The sequence below is a fragment of the Triturus cristatus genome, chromosome 8 (assembly GCF_964204655.1).
Source record: "Triturus cristatus chromosome 8, aTriCri1.1, whole genome shotgun sequence".
NCBI classification, from domain to species: Eukaryota; Metazoa; Chordata; class Amphibia; order Caudata; family Salamandridae; genus Triturus; species Triturus cristatus.
In genome coordinates this window covers 1,433,320,508-1,433,338,642 of record NC_140591.1, presented here as the reverse complement: position 1 = coordinate 1,433,338,642, position 18,135 = coordinate 1,433,320,508, and the positions used below count along the sequence as shown (strand labels likewise).

At 49.1% G+C, this 18,135-nt stretch overlaps 1 protein-coding gene across 2 annotated transcripts in view; it reads left to right on the top strand.

Annotated features, from left to right (window-relative positions):
* Positions 1 to 18,135, top strand: part of PCF11 (PCF11 cleavage and polyadenylation factor subunit) — a 291,051-nt gene that overhangs the window by 133,893 nt on the left and 139,023 nt on the right. Inside the window, exon 11 of one of the 2 annotated variants that reach the window (XM_085623232.1) lies at positions 3,995 to 4,121. In XM_085623232.1, coding sequence (XP_085479358.1) covers positions 3,995 to 4,121 — 127 coding nt within the window. Of the gene's footprint in view, positions 1 to 3,988; positions 4,122 to 18,135 lie in introns of both variants that reach the window. The other variant, XM_085623231.1, reaches the window with a different exon arrangement.

Below are 18,135 nucleotides of genomic sequence, written 5' to 3'. Positions count from 1 at the left end.
ACTCTTACATTGTTTTAAGATGCCGATTTGTTTCTGCTAAAATTAATCTAGTCTGAACGGCCAGAGTTTGGGAACAAGGATCGAGCATCGGCGTTGGCTCAACATCCCGTGATTCTGGACAAATCACTTAATCTCCCTACCAACAAGCATCAAAAATGCAATAGGTCTCGCCTTTGATTAAGTTAAAGCTATTTGCTTTGCTATAGAATACCATTAGCAAAGCAAATGGCTTTAATTTAATCAAAGGCGAGACCTATTGCATTTTCAATTCTTGTTCTGTAGCTCCCGGTGTGAGGGGGTGCAAGCGAGGAGGCAACAGATGTCCAGAGCTGGCCAACCAAAAAAAAATACTGAGCAGCGACGATGGGAAGTGGTGGTGTAGGGACAGCACTGGGGAAATTAAGTGGCAGCAGCAATGACGGGACAGAGGGGGTGCGAGTGAGGAGGCAACAGATGGCCAGAGCTGGCCAACCAAAAGTAACAATCTGTGATGTCCTCTGGGAGGGAACCAAGCACCCAAAGGCGGGACAGATGGACACTATTTACCAACCAAAGTAAAGGAATTTTGAAAGGTAGGTCAACCAACTAAACTTGTTGAGCGTATTGAAAGCCCATATGCTGAATACAGCATGCCTCGCAGAGCAACACATGCGCTGCTCAGGCTCCACGTAAAAAATAAAAGGCTCAACAATGGTACTTCTGGCTAACATCTCACTGGCACAGTGGTACTCGTGGGTAACATCCTACCGGCAGATATATTTAAAGCTGTTACGTGGTCTTTTAGTCACACATTCACGATGGATTATTTTGTGGATTTTCAACCCCAGCGACGCAGTATGGGCAAACTGTACTGAAAACACTGTTCCACACGACTTCCACTTTAGTCTGCTAACCACTGCTTTAGGGAATTGGCAAATGATTCTTCGTCTAGGGACCGCTTATGATCTGCATCAGCACATGTTGCAAATGAAACTTTTTTTAGCTGTAATAATTGGTTTGCAAACTGTAGTGCTCTAGATTCGCATTTGTCCTACACACCTCCCAGGATGCGAACCCTTCGTCCTTCTTGTTGGTACATAAGTTACTATACTTTAACAAGGCACGCTTATTTTCAAGTTGAGCTTTTTTTTTTTTTAAATAAACTCGTATGTAAATATGGGTGCGGGAGCAACATCCCAGATTGCGTCTGTGTCCTAGTGCATTATAGGTTTCTAGTGAAGTATTAAGACGTGCCTAGACACCTCTTAAGAATTCTTTTTTGGGGGTATGTGGCTTCCCTTACCCACTTCTCCCAGTTTGGATTTGTCAGTTATGTCCCAAGAGTAAAATCCCTCCAGGTCCTCCATGTACCTTCGCCACCTCCCCTGCACAATGTCACATTGGCATCTTGGCTGTAGTGATCCCCTCACGCGAATCCATCTCAGGCCGCAATGCCAGCATAAAATCAGGGTTCTTGTGATAGTGACTGGGGGGTAGGAGGGACTCTGTAGGAGATTTATAAACCTGCTCTTTCTATGAGCTTCAGCTCCATGGGTTCACTGCAGTAATCGCAGTCTCAAACCAACTGTCAATGGGGAGCATCAGGGTTGCCCAGTAATTAAGACTGACATCAGTCCACCCTAGCCCATCTTAAAGTGACTGCATCCCATTATAGTAAGCAGTAGTAGTTATCAGGGGTCTAGCACTTGTCTAAAGTGTGGTAATGTTGCGATCCCGGCTCGGTGTTTTGCCTCTGGATGTGTGCATATCCAGTTGTTTCAAAACTGCATTATTCAAGGTTCTGACATGAATGTGCAAATTAAGACCCTCTGGGCAACCAGTGAATTGGTCAATGAGTCTAATCCAGTGTGCTAAAGATTCTAAGACTACAGAAATGGTGAGAGGTCCATCTCTGTTATGTGCCCTGCTCAATCAGAAAAAGGGAGGAGAGAATCCAGTTTACCATTACCTAGGACAACGGCTTGGCATGTAAGGTTTTGGGGTAACCCGGAAAGAGGGCAGAGATTAATTTTGTTTGAGTTGAAATATGAAGGGCTGGTGAACTGACTCAAAGGTCTTCTCAAAGTCTACTAGAAATCTAGTGCCTTTGGAGACTGCCACCTGCAGACGTTGAAGGCAGTGACCTGACATAAAGCAGTATTTGCGCCTCAATATTAGGCAGTAATATGAGCCTGTTTAAGGTGCAGCATGTTTTAGGTTTGTAAGGTTTTAGTATGACCCGGAACGTGGCACCCTTTAATTCGTATGATGAGGAGCCCATTCGGACTTTCCGTGAGTAATGTGAGCAGTGGTGGTCCAACTCTGCTGCTTAACAAGTGCTGAACTACCTCCTTCAGTTCAGAGTTGTTCTCATGAACGCTTAGGTCTGCCCCTCCCCCCACTGCCAGTGTGAATGTGGTGAACATGGTGGGAGTGAAGGACTAAGGGTTGCAACAATGGGTGGGTTCTTGGCACATTCAAGCACTCCAATTTCTATCCATGCCTTAAAGCTAGTCTAGTATCAGAGGTAGCATGAATCGCCATCCGTTAATCTCCCTGTTCCCTAGCAGGTTCCACCATCGGTCAAGGCAGCAATCCAGAATGGAAAAACTCAAACAACCCTCTCATTGCCGGACCACATAACGCGGGGCGGGAACCACACCCTTCAATCTATTGCCACTGTGGGTCGTAATTGTTCCCAGGTCTGCACCCCCTTCACCGCACATGCTGGGCTAGGCTCCAGTGTAGTTCCGTCATTCTCCACACGCCTGCCATGAAGTGTAGCCCCTACCCAGCACTCTCTCTAATACTGCCCCACTCTCTATGTCAGGCGGCATTTCTTTAGAAGGAGGAGCTCTCGCCGGGGAGGGATGTCGATCATCCTCACTCGGCTGCTCCATTATGCCTCTCTCCTCTTTATCTCCCCTGTGATCACAACCCTGCTACCAGGAGCGGCACTCCAGGTTTGCAGCTTCCCTGTGCGAGCGGTGCACCACTCATTGCAGGCTTCTGCCACGAGGCTAGGCCCAAGCCCTGGTGGATGACGTCTCTGCTCTATGCCCAAGCTGATGTTCCTACCTTCCTAGGGTGTTTAGTAATGTGAACTGCCAAGCTGGACTAGGGTGATGCAAATTCCAGGGAGTCCTTGGCAGAGCAGCTCTTGCATGCATATGCAATCTTAAGCATTCTAGGCCAGGCCCCACAAACATTACAGTTTAAAGGGTTAGAATATATAGGATCCCAGAAAGAGATGGATTGCACAGGTCCTTCTTCCAGTAACGTGTGCTTAATTCCTGCTGTTAACTGTTTTGTGTTTCTTAATTCAAGTTTGCAAATCTTTGAAATCTCCTGTGCTGAAAAGTTCAAGTTGAAAAGTCATCTAACCACAGTTCTCCAGCGATGGCATTCTTATAGGTTCATCTACCACCCGCCTTCATCTTTCTAATTCCATGTGTTCTTTTGCGATGAAAGTTTGAACAAAAGTAGGTTTTCTTTTAGCCTCTTCATCTGATTGAGTGCATGGCAGATGAAACAGTGAGGTGGCAAGGCAGCATAGAATACTGTTTAATGCATAGTTTAATATCTTCAGTTTCACTCTTCTGGCACGGGATTCAGTCTTCTTTTTAATGATTCAAGCATGTGTATCAAGTAAAGATACAAATTTCCGGAGACCTGTACTTCCAGAAAAGTAACTTTTCAATTTGGTTTTACTAAAATGATGTGTGATGTTAGTGTATTTAACAAGCTCCTTTTAAACAGTCTCGATACTGTTAATGTTAGGAGGCGTCTTGTAGATTGACATATTTCTGTTTAAAATGGGTTGCTGGGCACACCCAGGGGGGGTAAATTGGCATACTGAAGTTGCAGAATGGCAGGTGAATGAAGCCCCCCAGTTTTTAGTCTTACAGTTGTTTTTTGAACACAGTATGTGATTTGTGACTCACAGGGCTCACTGGTGATAACTAGTGGAAGAATCTATAAATGCCACAATTAAAATTTTGTCTCTTAGAATTAGGCGAGACAGCAAAACTGCCCAATTCAGAAGAATTAGAAGAGGAAGAGGAGGAGGAAGAGGAAGATGACCAAAGTGAAGATCCAAGCATTCCAGATCTTACTAATTTCGCCATCGAAGACTTAAGACAGTAAGTTGGATACGGCATATTCAGTACATGTTCCGCATGCACTTATATAATTATATGCAGTAGCTTTTATTGTATTGGATTGACAAATGGGGTCATCCGTGAGGTCTTCCTTTGTACTGCATATGTTACCCTGTTCAGAAATTGGAATCTGAGGCACTGCACCAAATGCGAGTTATTTTAAAGCCTTAAATATTATGCAAAATATAACAAAGTAAAGTGCAGTTTAAAGGTATTTTTTAGTTGAACAAATCTCACAGTAGTGTATTATTCTGCAGCTCATATTTGTGGTCTTTCAGCTATTGCTGCCTCTGCCTGTGTTGAAGGAGGGAACAGTCTGGGTGAAGAAATTTAGGCTACAGATTATCAGTGCGACTGTGTATTGCAGGCAAACCAGTTTGGCGTGTAAGATGTCAAAATATTTACTAGATACTCCTTTTCCTTGTATTGCCTGCTCAGGTTTCTATCTTAACCAGGGCAGGCATTGGTACTAGAAATATACAGTAAACCAGAGTGTCTAATTTCTTGGAGTCTGATAATTGTCTGTAAGATCTTTTTGTGAGCACTTGGGTAGTCTGTTACAGAGTCGTATGGATATGACCTGCAGGGTGCCAGTTGGGCATTCCCTTTTTTTTCTTTTCAACTGCTCTGCGGTTCCTGGGCTCTTGGAACCTATGATGGATATCTTAACAAACCCTTTCTCTGTTCAGCTGACTTTTGAGGAATAAGTGTAGAATGCCTAATTCTAATCCAAATGTTTTCAAGCAATTATGGTACCTTTGTGGAGATTCTGATACATTTAGAAAAGGGTTAAATAGGTTCAGTGCACTGACATTTGTGGGACACGAGTCTACTTGTTGTTTTGTTGTCAAGATAAAAGGTTCCAAGCGAAGCTTTAGTCCCACTTTGTATTTAAAAGATTTTTTGCAAAGAGTAAAATTCAGCAAGGTGGCCTTACCTCAAATGTTTCCACGTTTTCAAAAAGGCAATTGGCTGCCCGTTCTTAATCTGCAGAACTCCTGTTTTCATGTACTCATCTGCACAAGTCACAGATTCAAGATTGGCAAAAATATCTAGTAGCTGTGAGAAAGTGCCATCTTTCTTGCATGGTATGCCCCCACTTTTTGCTGAATTGCTGAATGTACTTTGACTGAGTGTGCCCTGGACTCCTGCCAATCAGGTGCCCAGGGCCTATGTTCCTTCCCTAAAACAAACAAAACCCAAATTGGCAAACCCTGGCCACATGTCAGCCCCTGGTAAATTGTACCCTAGGTACCGAGGGCCTTGTGACCAGGGAAGGCCCCTAAGGGCTGCAGCACTCATTGTGCCACCCTTAGAGGCCCTGTACCCTTACACACACACACACACACACACTGCCTTTGCAGGCTGAGTGTTTGGGTGCAAGACAAAAACAGTCGACATGACACACATCCCTGTGTGCCATGCCCATCACCTACACTGCCATGGCATAAATCAGCCACCCCTCTAGCTGGGTGCCTTATGCCAATGGTTTGGGAACAGGAGCAGGAGCCCTGTGCCCCTACAGTATCCATGTCCATTCCTGAGCACTGTAAGTGCAGTGCTGCCATTTAAGAGTACATGGTGCTGAGAGCTCGTCAAACACGAACTCCACAGCAACATAATGGCAGCACTGAAGACTGAGAAGTTTGGTATCAAACTTCTCAGCACATTAAACCCACACTGATGCCAGTGTGGGATTTAATGTACCAAGCACCCCTGAGGGCATCTTAGAGATGCCCCCTTAAACCTAACCTACAATCAGCGTCTGCTCTGAGGCTGCCTAGGCTGCCACACAGCAGACATGTTGCTGGACCCCTGGGTGGGAGAGCCCCTGCTCTCCTGGGTCTGCAACAATGCACATCCTGGGAGAGGTGCTAGGTATCCTCACCCAGGATGGGCAGGGGAAAGCTTCTAAGGCATGCTGCCTTTGTGAGTTTCTCCAGGCCACTTGCTGTACTCAGCAACTGGCCCCCACCAGTTCTGACCCCCACTCTGGCGGGAAGACTGGCCGGAAACTCCATGTGAGGACAGGGGATGTGCTAGCCCTGCCAACCCCACCCCTCAGGTGGGGGAGGCGAGGTGAAGCACATCTCTGGGCCCTCTTGAAGATGGGAAGCCCTACACAATCAGGACTAGGCCACTGCCCCCCTCCCACAGGCGAATGGCAGGATAGAGGGTGTACCCACCCCAGGACAGGGACCCAGTGGTCCCTGCCCTTTACCTACCTGTAACGCCCCTAAATTTAGTGTTTAGGGGCACCCTGAACCTTCATTCCAGATCCTAAAACAGCAAAGATGATCAAGAAGAAAGAAGACCTGCCGTGCAGCTGCTAAGAGGAAGACACCAACTGCTTTGGCCCCAGCCCTACTGGCCTGTCGACCCTCGACCCTCGAACCTGCTCCTGGTAAATCCCAGCACCTCCTGTGGCCAGCAACTTTACAAACCCCGTAGGACCTGGCTACCTTGTGACTCTGACCTCCTGGGACTCCCACGAGCAGTGGGAACTGCGAACCCTGCATACACTGCACCTGCCAAGCCTGGCCTGTGCCGGAGTGAACAAAAACCACGAGGACAACCCCCGGCAACTTTGACCCCTGGACCGGCATACAAGGACTTCCCTCGACGCCCCTGATGAAGCCTGCAGCCTCAGAACCAGGTTGCCCCCCTCCCCCCCCCCCCCCCCCCAACCGCGATCAACAGAGGGTAAGATTAACCGACACCAAAAGGCACCCCGGCGCCCTGCGGTCCCCTGTGCCCAACTCCTGGGTACCTACCTATCCTCCAACTACCCAACTTACCTCTCGAAGTGGTGGTGGCACCTGAAGAATCTTCGTCCCCGAGCTTGCAGCCTTTTTCCAACCAGGAGCTTACCCATTGAAATAAATTGAGCCCCCGGAGGCTCAAAAGCACCCTGCACCCAGCCACCCGAGTGGCCCTGGCAGTGTAACCTCTACACCTATCTATTTCCCCATTTGCCCTGAGCAAGTGACCAGGAGCCTAGCTCCCACAGCCGTGTGGCCTGCTAGTCAGCAGCCACCAACCAATGCCCCCCTGCCTCCCATAGGATAACATTGGGTCTAACTCACTCTGCACCCGGCTGCCTCTGTGCCGCTGAGGGTGTAACAACTGTACCTACCTGACCCCTGAGTCTGTGCCCAGAACCTTAACTTTGCCAGTCGAGTACTTACCCAAAAGCCGATAACTCAATTTTCTCCGTAGGGTAACATTGACTGGTTTCTTCTGAAATTTCATCGAAGTGTGGAGTTTTCAAAACCTAAAATATTCACCAAAAATCAGCTGAGTAACGAAAACGTAAATACTCGCCTGCTATTAGGTGAGATCCCAGTGCTGGATCTTGGTGCCCAGCACTGACCCTGAAAAATATTCACAACCGTACTTACCAGTAACCCAATGTTCGAGGCATATGAGCTGCAGATTGTACACTTTGCATAGATCGCCATCTGGTGTTGGGCCCGGATGTTTGCAGTTTGTTTTTGTTCTTTGGACAGTCTTTGGAAGTCACGAGTTCGGTGACTCCTCCTTCGGTCCGTACTGCCCATGGGCTTCGGCTCCATCCTCAGATTGTTTTTTTCCGCCATCGGGCTCGGATGTGATACTTAGTGCTCCGGCTTCGAACTTTTACGGTTCCAGCCTCGACGGAAAATCCTCGTTCGAGTTTCTTCATCTTGTTCATCTCTCGTAGAGGCACTTTTCTCGATTCCACACATTGGCACCGGCCTTCGGGCCCTCCTCGACTCCGGTCCCGGCCGATGGAAAGGACTCCGTTCAAAAAGTGCCTAAAATGTGGGTCTAAATTTCCCCACACCGACCTCCATCAGGTGTGTAACCTTTGCCTCTCTCCAGAACACGAGGCCAGAGACTGCCCCGCCTGCAAGTCTTTTCGATCAAAAAAGACCATCCGGGATCGAAGAGCTCGACGCACCATGGCGCACTCATCGACCGCGGCTCCACCGGACATCTTCGGAGACGACACCGGAGCTTCGGGGCAATAACACACCGAGCAGGAGGAAGACATAGTCAGCGCTTCCGAGGCCGACGACTCCGACCTGGAGGACATCACACCGGCGCAGAGGGTCGTGAGTACTCTACCCCCTCCCACCCCCGCGCCCATATCCAAAGAGACTCAGGTTACACCTTCGCCTTCGGGCCTAGGGAAAACCAAACATGCAGCTTCTATCACCCCACCTTCGGGCCCGGTGTCGAAGCATCACAAGTCTCACGCAGCTCGGGCTCGAGCCAGCCTACTCCTGGTGCCGATAAACACCGTTCGGCACCGAAGAAAGTGACGCCCAGCTCGACTCCGAAGCCACCGGTGCCGAAGCCTGGACTCTCGGTGCCGACGAAACACAAGCATAAATCCCTCGGCACCGACGCTCCTGCGTCGAAGCCTATCTCGACGCCGAAAAAACCGGAGGTTCCAAAAAAGCATGGCGCAGAGAAACCACCCAAGTCCTCGGCTCCGAAAACATCGGTGCCAGCGGACGATTCGGCGCCAACGGACCTTTTTACACCTGATCCTTCTCAAAAAACCTTATCAAAGGATCCAAAGACTGGGCTATTGATTTTGTCTATCAAGAAAAGACGTCTTGACACACCAGCTCCTCCTCCACCGCCCAAACGGAAGGACTCTGCCACATCTCCTCTCAGAGTGCCCTCCCCACCACCTCCTCCACCTCCTCCTCCTCCTCCACCTCTTCCACCTCCTCTCCCTCCCAGGTCTCCGCCACCCTTGCCTCATCACTCCCCAACCCCGTCCCCAGAACCGGATTACGGGGATCCAGATTATGATCCAGCGGACGCCCCAATGGACCCCACACCCCCAGGGACCCCAGACCCATGGGAGGATTACCAAAACCCTGACATACCAGATGTGCCTCAAGATGACCTCTACCCATCCAGGCCATCTCCCCCGGAGGACTCACTAGGGTTTCACCACTTAGTGCAGAGAGCAGCACACTATCATGTGGTGGAACTGCATAGCGAACCAGTGGAAGACGACTTCTTACTGGATACATTTGATATTCAGGATAAGTCCACAGCTATCTTGCCCATGCTTAAGGGTGTTACCAAACATGCTGCAGAGGTGTTCAAAGACCCTGTCAGGGCCAGGGTCTTAAACCCCAGAATAGAAAAAAAGTACAAAGCAGCACCCACAGATCATACATACATTAAGGGCCCTTCTCCTTTAGATTCCCTAGTTGTGTCCACGGCTAGCAAGCGGTCTAACTCCCAGTCCTCAGGTGAGGCTCCACCGCCAGATAAGGAATCAACTCTTAGATGCGTCTGGTAAACGCACTGCCTCGCAAGCCGCAAACATCTGGCTGCTTGCGCGTTATGACAGAGCACACTACGATGAGCTTGAGGCTCTTATGCAGCACCTCCCGTAGAAACACAAACGTAAAGCTCATGACCTAATACAGGAGGGAAAGCTCATTACTAACACCTCCATTAAATGTGCCCTCGATGCAGCGGACACTGCTTCTAGAGCCATAAATACTAGTGTCCTGCTTCGCCGTCATGCCTGGCTCAGGATCTCAGGGTTCAAGCCAGAAGTCCAGGCATCCATACTAAATCACCCCTTTGACCAACAACACGTCTTTGGGCCAAAGGTGGACGAAGCATTAGAAAAAATGAAAAAGGACACGGACACAGCAAAGTCTATGGGGGCATTACAATCCCAGACCCCTAAACGCTCCTTTCGGCTTTCGTAGCACAGGCAGAGGCTACTCCACCGATAGCGCCTCTACCTCCTACAAGTCCCCTCCTCAAAATACCTTCTCAAAGGGCTACCAAAGGGGTGGATACAGGGGCAACAACAAGGGCAGGGGCAAAACCAACACCACCCGTTCTGCCACACCGCCCGCACAATGACTTCCCCCTCACTCCCCCCCCCCCAGACCATCCCACTCCGGTCGGGGGCAGACTGCGACACTTTATCCACGCCTGGGAGTCCATAACATCGGACAAATGGGTGACCCAAATTATTCGGTTAGGGTACTGTCTCGAGCTAACATCTACCCCACCCAATATCCCACCAAGGCACCGTCCAATGTCACAGGAACATTCCACACTGCTCAAACAGGAGGTGATCTCCCTCCTCCAAAAACACGCTATAGAGCAGGTCCCCGTCAATCAGCAAAATTTAGGGGTCTACTCTCTGTATTTTCTAATACCGAAAAAAGACGGGACCCTGTGGCCCATTTTGGACCTCCGGCCTCTAAATGCATACATACATTCAGACCATTTCCACATGGTCACCCTACAACAAGTCCTCCCACTCCTCTGTCAGGGAGACTTTCTCACTACCTTGAATCTGAAAGACGCATACTTTCATATTCCAATACACCCTTCTCACAGGAAGTACCTCAGGTTTGTGGTGGACGGTCAGCATTACCAATTCACGGTTCTCCCCTTCGGGGTCACCACCGCACCACGGGTGTTTACCAAATGCCAGGCTGTAGTAGCAGCACACCTCAGACGTCAACATATTCACGTCTTCCCTTACTTAGACGACTGGCTGATAAAAGCCGCGTCCTACGGCCAATGTGTGCAACATACAAACAGCACCATCCAACTGGTCCACCAGCTAGGCTTCACGGTGAACTACCAAAAGTCCCACCTCATACCATCTCACACAAAGCAATATCTCGGGGCCACTATAGACACCTCCAAAGGTATAGCCTATCCCAACTCACCCAGGATCGCAAGCATACAAGCCTTGCGCCAAACGTTCATTGCTCAGCACTCTCTCCCAGCGAGAGTGTTCATGAAGCTAATAGGGATGATGGCATCTTGCATTTTCATAGTGCCCCATGCAAGACTCCACAGGCGTCCTCTCCAAGAGTGCCTAGCACGACAGTGGAACCAGGCCCAGGGATAGCTGACGGATCTGGTGTTGGTGGACGGCCGCACCCATCACTCTCTGCAGTGGTGGAACACCACAAACCTTTCCAAAGGGCGGCCGTTCCTGGACCCGGTTCCTCAGGTGATTCGAACAGCGGACGCATCGCTCTCCGGCTGGGGAGCGCACCTCCTACACCTCACAATGCAAGGTCTATGGACGCCACAGCAAAAATCGCTCCACATCAACCATCTGGAGCTCTTGGCGATCTTTCTAGCCCTAAAATCCTTTCAAAAACAGATTTCAGCCAAAGCAGTCCTCATTTGCACAGACAATATGACTGCAATGTATTATATTCAAAAACAGGGGGGGGACACACACTCCCCAGCTCTCCCGCTTAGCCCAGAGCATATGGAGATGGGCAATTCCACAAAACATCTTTCTCCTGGCACAGCACGTCCCAGGCATACAAAACACCATGGCAGATCTGCTCAGCAGACAAACGCAACAAATACACGAATGGGAACTGCATCCACAAGTTCTTCGCCCATTCTTCCACAAGTGGGGGCATCCTCAGATAGACCTCTTCGCCACCCACGAAAACATAAAATGCCCAAGCTTCGCTGCCAGATACCCACACCCATTGTCCAAAGGCAATGCGATATGGATGAACTGGTCGGGCAGATTTGCATACGCCTTTCCACCTCTCCCACTAATTCCATTAGTGGTCAGGAAACTGCAACAGCACTCCCTCACGCTCATTCTGGTAGCCCCAACATGGGCCAGACAGCCGTGGTACACCACACTATTACAACTATCAGTGGTACCACATCAAAAACTGCACCTGTCCCCATGCCTCCTAACTCAGAACCATGGAGAAATCAGACACCCGGACCCAGCGCAGCTCAACCTTGGGATCTGGCTCCTGAAATCTTAGAATTTGGATACCTTAACCTTCCCCCTGACTGCATCAATATTATCAAGGAAGCCAGACGTCCTACCACTCGAGCATGCTATTCCGCAAAGTGGAAGAGATTTGTTGTTTACTGCCGTAACAATACAATCAACCCTTTAGATGCATCCATACAACACATTATATGCGATCTACTCTATCTTCAAAGGTGTAACCTGGCATATTCTTCCATACGCCTACACCTAGCAGCGATTGCTGCTTACCTGCAAAACAGCCAGCATTTATCACTGTTCAGGGTGCCCGCTATTAAAGCCTTTATGGAAGGCCTTAAACGCATAATTCCACCCAGGGCACCGCCTTCTCCTGTATGGAATCTAAATGTAGTTCTTACAAGGCTAATGGGTCCGCCCTTCGAACCACTGCATAAATGTGAGCTACAGTTCCTCACCTGGAAAACAGGTTTTCTAGTAGCTATCGCTTCCCTTAGAAGGGTTAGTGAAATACAAGCGTTCACTATACAGGAACCCTTCTTACAAATACATCACAGCAAAGTGATACTTCGTACGAATCCAAAATTTCTGCCCAAGGTCATTTCCCCCTTCCATCTCAATCAATCGGTGGAATTACCTGTTTTTTTTCTCGCAACCTCAATCTGTTGCGGAAAGGGCTCTACATACACTTGATGTTAAGAGGGCTTTACTGTACTACATACAAAGAACGCAACCTTTCAGGAAGACTAAACAATTGTTTGTCTCCTCTCCACCGCAAAAAGGCAACCCCATCTCTAAATCAGGGAAAACTAGGTGGATTGTAAAGTGCATACAAATTTGCTCTCAAAAGGCAAAAAGAACATTATCTGTTCCACCTAAAGCCCACTCTACAAGAAAGTTAGGGGCTTATATGGCTTTTCTAGGGAACATACCCTTAGATGACATCTGCAGCCACATGGTCAACACCGCACACCTTCACAAAACATTACTGTGTAGACGTGCACTCCAAGCAACAAGCTAGTGTGGGCCAGGCTGTACTAAAGACACTATTTCAAACCGCTGCCATGGATACCGGTGGTCGCCGCTAAGGTTGGGTACTGCTATATAATCTATGCAAAGTGTACAATCTGCAGCTCATATGCCTCGAACGGAATATGCTACTTATCAGTATGCATCTGTTCTTGGCATGTAGAGCTGCAGAGTTGTACACGCCCTCCCGCCTCCCCGGCTACCTGTATGTGTTTCAGTCTATCTTATTTAGATACAACACACATGGGTTTCTCACTGTTATTACTACGCTCCATCATTTACCTGCTGGCGAAAAACAATCTGAGGATGGAGCCGAAGCCCATGCGCAGTACGGACCGAAGGAGGAGTCACCGAACTCGTGACTTCCAAAGAACAAAAACAAACTGCAAACATCCGGGCCCAACACCAGATGGCGATCTATGTAAAGTGTACAACTCTGCAGCTCTACATGCCAAGAACAGATGCATACTGGTAAGTAGCATATTCCTTTCTTCCATAGGAAATCATTGACTGTGTTTCTGTGAAATTTCTTCTAAGTGTCGATTTTTGCAAACTTCAAATATTTAAAAATAGTACAAACTGTGAAAACGTAATTACTTACCGGTTTTGAATAAAGGTCCCAGTACTGAGTCTAGGCACCCAGTACTGGATTACAAAAGTAACAAGAACATACTATACCTGCAACTTGAATTTTCTTCCATAGGGAATCATTGACTGTTTTCTTTGAAACTTCTTCTAAGTGTCAACTTTTAAAATCGCAAAATATTGCCTAAAATTCATAACAGCAACTAAGTCGATTTTTATCACTTGTTTCTAAGAACTGTCCCAGGACTGAATCTAGGATCCAGTCCTGGAATTACAAAAGTAATCTATTGCAAATAACTTGAATTCAATGCATTATTGTGTTTGAAATTGTGTTGCCTATTGCAACAACCTGTAACTTTCTACAAAAGCCAATTGCATATTGCAAAAGTATTTACCTAAATCATATCATTCTGAGAAAGTATATTTTGATACCTATTGTTGGTTCTAAAATAAAACAAACCTATATATTTTTTATATATAAACCATTGGCCTAGAGTTCAGTTATTGAGTGTGTGAGACCATTTGCTGGCTGAGTGTGTGCAACAAATGTTTTACACGGTCTTCTGATACTGCCTTACTGCTCGACCAAGCTACCACTTAAGAGAGAAGGTTATATCTAACTTTAGCCTCTGCCAAACCACTGGGGACTCTGTACACAGTGTACCTATTTGTGAACAGTATATACAGAGACACTTTGTTACAGCCCTGGCTGTGTGACTTCTATTCCTACCTACTTCCCCATTTGCCCTGAGCAAGTGACCAGGAGCCCAGCTCCCACAGCCGCGTGGCCTGCATGTCGGCATCCACCAACCAAGGGCCCCCTGCCTCCCATTGGATAACATTGGGCCTAACTCACTCTGCACCCGGCCTCCCCAGTGCCGCTGATGGTGTAACAACTGTACTTACCTGACCCTGGGAGAGCCCTAAGTCTATGCCCAGAACCTAAACTCTGCCAGTCGAGTACTTACCCAAAAGCCGATAACTCACTTTTTGTCCATAGGGTAACATTGACTGGTTCCTCTTGAAATTTCTTCTAAGTGTGGAGTTTCTAAACTTTAAAATATTCACCTAAAATCAACCGAGTAACGAACATGGAAATACTCTCCTGCTATTAGGAGAGATCACAGTGCTGGATCTTGGTGCCCAGCACTGACCCTGAAAAGTACTTACGACCGTACTTACCACTAACTCGATGTTCGAGGCATATGAGCTGCAGATTACACACTGTGCATAGATCGCCATCTGGTGTTGGGCCTGGATGTTTGCAGTTGTTTTTCCTCTTGGAAACTGTTTGGAAGTCACGAGGTATGTGACTCCTCCTTTGGATCATATTGCGCATGGGCTTCGGCTCCATCCTTAGATTGTTTTTTTTTTTCCGCCATCGGGCACGGATGTTTTTTTCGTGCTCCGGTTCCGAACCGTTTGCAGTTCTGATCGGCGCGCAATCCTTCCCTTTCCGCGGTATTGTTTTGATCGCGATCTCCACACTCGACTCGAAGCGACTCTCCTTCGAAGTCTTCGATTCCGGTCGTCAACGAAGGCCTTCGGGCCTACCTGGGATCCGGTCCTGGCTGATGGAAAGAACTCCATTTAAGAAGTGTCCTCGATGTGGGTCGAAGTTTCCCCACAACGATCTCCATGAGGTGTGCAACCTCTACCTCTTCCCAGAACACGAGGCGAGAGACTGTCCGGCTTGCAAATCCTTCCGTTCGAAGAAGACTATTCGGGACCAATGCGCGAGGAGAACAATGGCACACTCGTCGACTGCGATCCCCGACGACATCTTCGGAAAAGGCGTCGATAATCCGGAACAACAGCACACCGAAGAGAGTCTCGTCAGCACCTCCGAAGCCGACGATTCAGATGTCGAGGACATCACTCCGGCACAGAGGGGCGTGAGTACTAACATCGACCCCCACCCTCGACAGCATCGAAAAAGGCTTCAGTCACGCCTTCGCCCTCGGGCCTAGGCACGACCAAAGACACTGCTTCCCATACCTCGCTTTTGGGCCCGGTTAAGAAGCCCATCAAGCCTTCCGGCGGCTCGGGCTCGAGCCAGCCTACCGTCTGTGCCAACAAACACTCCTCTGCACCAGCACCGAAAAAGAAGATGGCCTCCTCTTCCGCGCCGAGCTCCGAAGCACTCTGCGCCGAAGACTGCCACTAGCTCCTCGGTACTGACACCATCCCTGGAGCCGAGCAAAAAACCAAAGGCCCTCAACACCCATACCTCGAAGCCGAAAGTCATCTCGGGACCGAGGAAACAACCAGACATTTCTAAGCCACACAGTTCAAAACAGCGAACCGATGCCGACTCAAAGCTTAAAAAACCTACGGCTCTGACACCTTCGGCGCCGAAGGATCGGCCCCCCCACAGATTAACTATGTCGGCCCGATCCACTACAAAAAACACTTGTTAAAGACCCTAAAACTGGACATTTGATGCTCAGCATCAAAAAGAGACCGCTGGACAAGCCTGCTCCCTCTCCAAAGAGAAGAGACTTTGCTACCTCCCCTTTGAGACTGCCTTCACCCCCTCCACCTCCTCCTCCTGCACCTCATCATTCCCCCACACCCTCTCCTGATGAGGATGATGACGATACGACGACACAGGGGATGGGCCCCATGATCAGCCCACAGGGGACCCCACTCCTTCATGCTCCCCAGACCCATGGGACGACTACAACATCCCAGACGTCCCTAACATCCTGCAGGACGACCTTTACCCCCCCCCCCCCCCCCCCCCCGAAGACACAATGGGGTTTAACCAACTGCTCCATAGGGCTGCACACTACCACGGAGTTGATCTCCACACAGACCCCGTGGAGGAGGACTTCCTCCTAGATACTTTTGACACTACACAGAGGGCCACTTCGATTCTGCCCATGCCTAAAGGGGTTATCAAGCACGCACCGGAGGTCTTTAAAGACCTGGTCAGGGCCAGGGTCATCAACCCTCGCATCGAGAAAGTATAAGGCCGCCCCTACAGACCCCACCTACATCAGGCCCTGCACCACTAGACTCCCCAGTAGTCTCCAATGCGAGGAAGCGTGCAAACTCCCAGGCATCAGGTGAGGCTCCACCACCCGATGAGGAGTCCAACCTCCTGGACGCCTCTGGCAAGTGAACTGCATCCCAGGCTGCCAACATATGGCGCATTGCAAACACCCAAGCGCTTTTAGCAAGATATGACCGGGCACATTATAATGAACTGGTAGCCATAATGCAACACCTCCTTGGCTAATACAAGAATAGAGCCAACGAGCTAATCCAGGAGGGTAAACTAATCAACAATACCTCCATTCGTTGCGCCCTCGATGTAGCCGACACTGCCGCTAGGGCCATTAACACTAGCATCCTCCTACGTAGGCATACCTGGCTATGGATTTCAGGGTTCAAACCCGAGGTGCAGAGTTCCATCCTCAACCACCCCTTTGACGAGCAACATCTGTTTGGCCCCAACATCGACGTTGCCCTTGAAAAAATGAAAAAGGACACCGACACGGCAAAATCTATGGGAGCCTTGCAGTCGCAATCTCCCAGGCGCTCCTTTTGCCGCTCTTCCTTTAAAAGAAACTCAAGAGGCTACTCCTCCGACAGCGCCTCCACTTCCTGTAAGGCACCTACCCAATCCACCTTCACTAGGGGTTACCAGAGAGGTGGCTACAGGGGTAAAAACAATAAAGGCAGAACTAACACCTCCCGCTCTGCCTCCACCCCTGCCCAATGACTTCCCTCCACTCCACCCTGACCATCCCACTCCGGTCGGGGGCAGACTCCACAATTTCCTTCCTGTCTGGACTACCATCACCTCAGACAAATGGGTAACAGATAATTCGGTCAGGCTACTGCCTCGAACGAACATATACCCCCCCAACATTCCACCCAAACAGTGCCCAATGTCACAGAAACATTTGTCACTTCTAAAGCAGGAGGTACTCTCCCTCCTACAAAAGAGTGAAATAGAACCAGTTCCTGCCCACCAACAAAATATAGGAGTTTGCTCCCTATATTTTCTCATATCAAAAAGGGATGACTCTCAGGCCCATCCTGGGCCTCAGACCCCTAAACCACTACATACACTCAGACCATTTCCACATGGTCACACTACAGCAGGTACTTCCCCTACTCTCCCAGAACGACTTCCTTGCCACCCTAGACCTCAAGGACGCCTATTTCCACATTGCCGTTCTCAAAGCTCACAAAGTTTCTCAGATTTGTAGTGGACGGTCAACACTAACAATTCAAAGTGCTCCCATTCGGAGTCACCACAGCACCGCAAGTGTTTACCAAGGGCCTATCAGTAGTGGCAGCACACCTGCGAAGACAACACATCCACGTCTTCCCGTACCTAGGCGACTGGCTAATAAAAGCCAGCTCATACAACCAGTGTGTACAACACACTCACGCCACTATCCAACTACTTCACGAACTGGGCTTCACAGTAAACCACACAAAGTCCCATCTGCTACCGTCCCACGTAAAACAATACCTCGGTACCACCATAGACACCTCAAAAGCGCTAGCCTACCCCAGCCCTGCCAGGATAGCAAGCATTCAGGCTCTACGCGCCAAATTTCAACCGGAACACTCTTCCAGCTCGAGTGTTCATGCAAC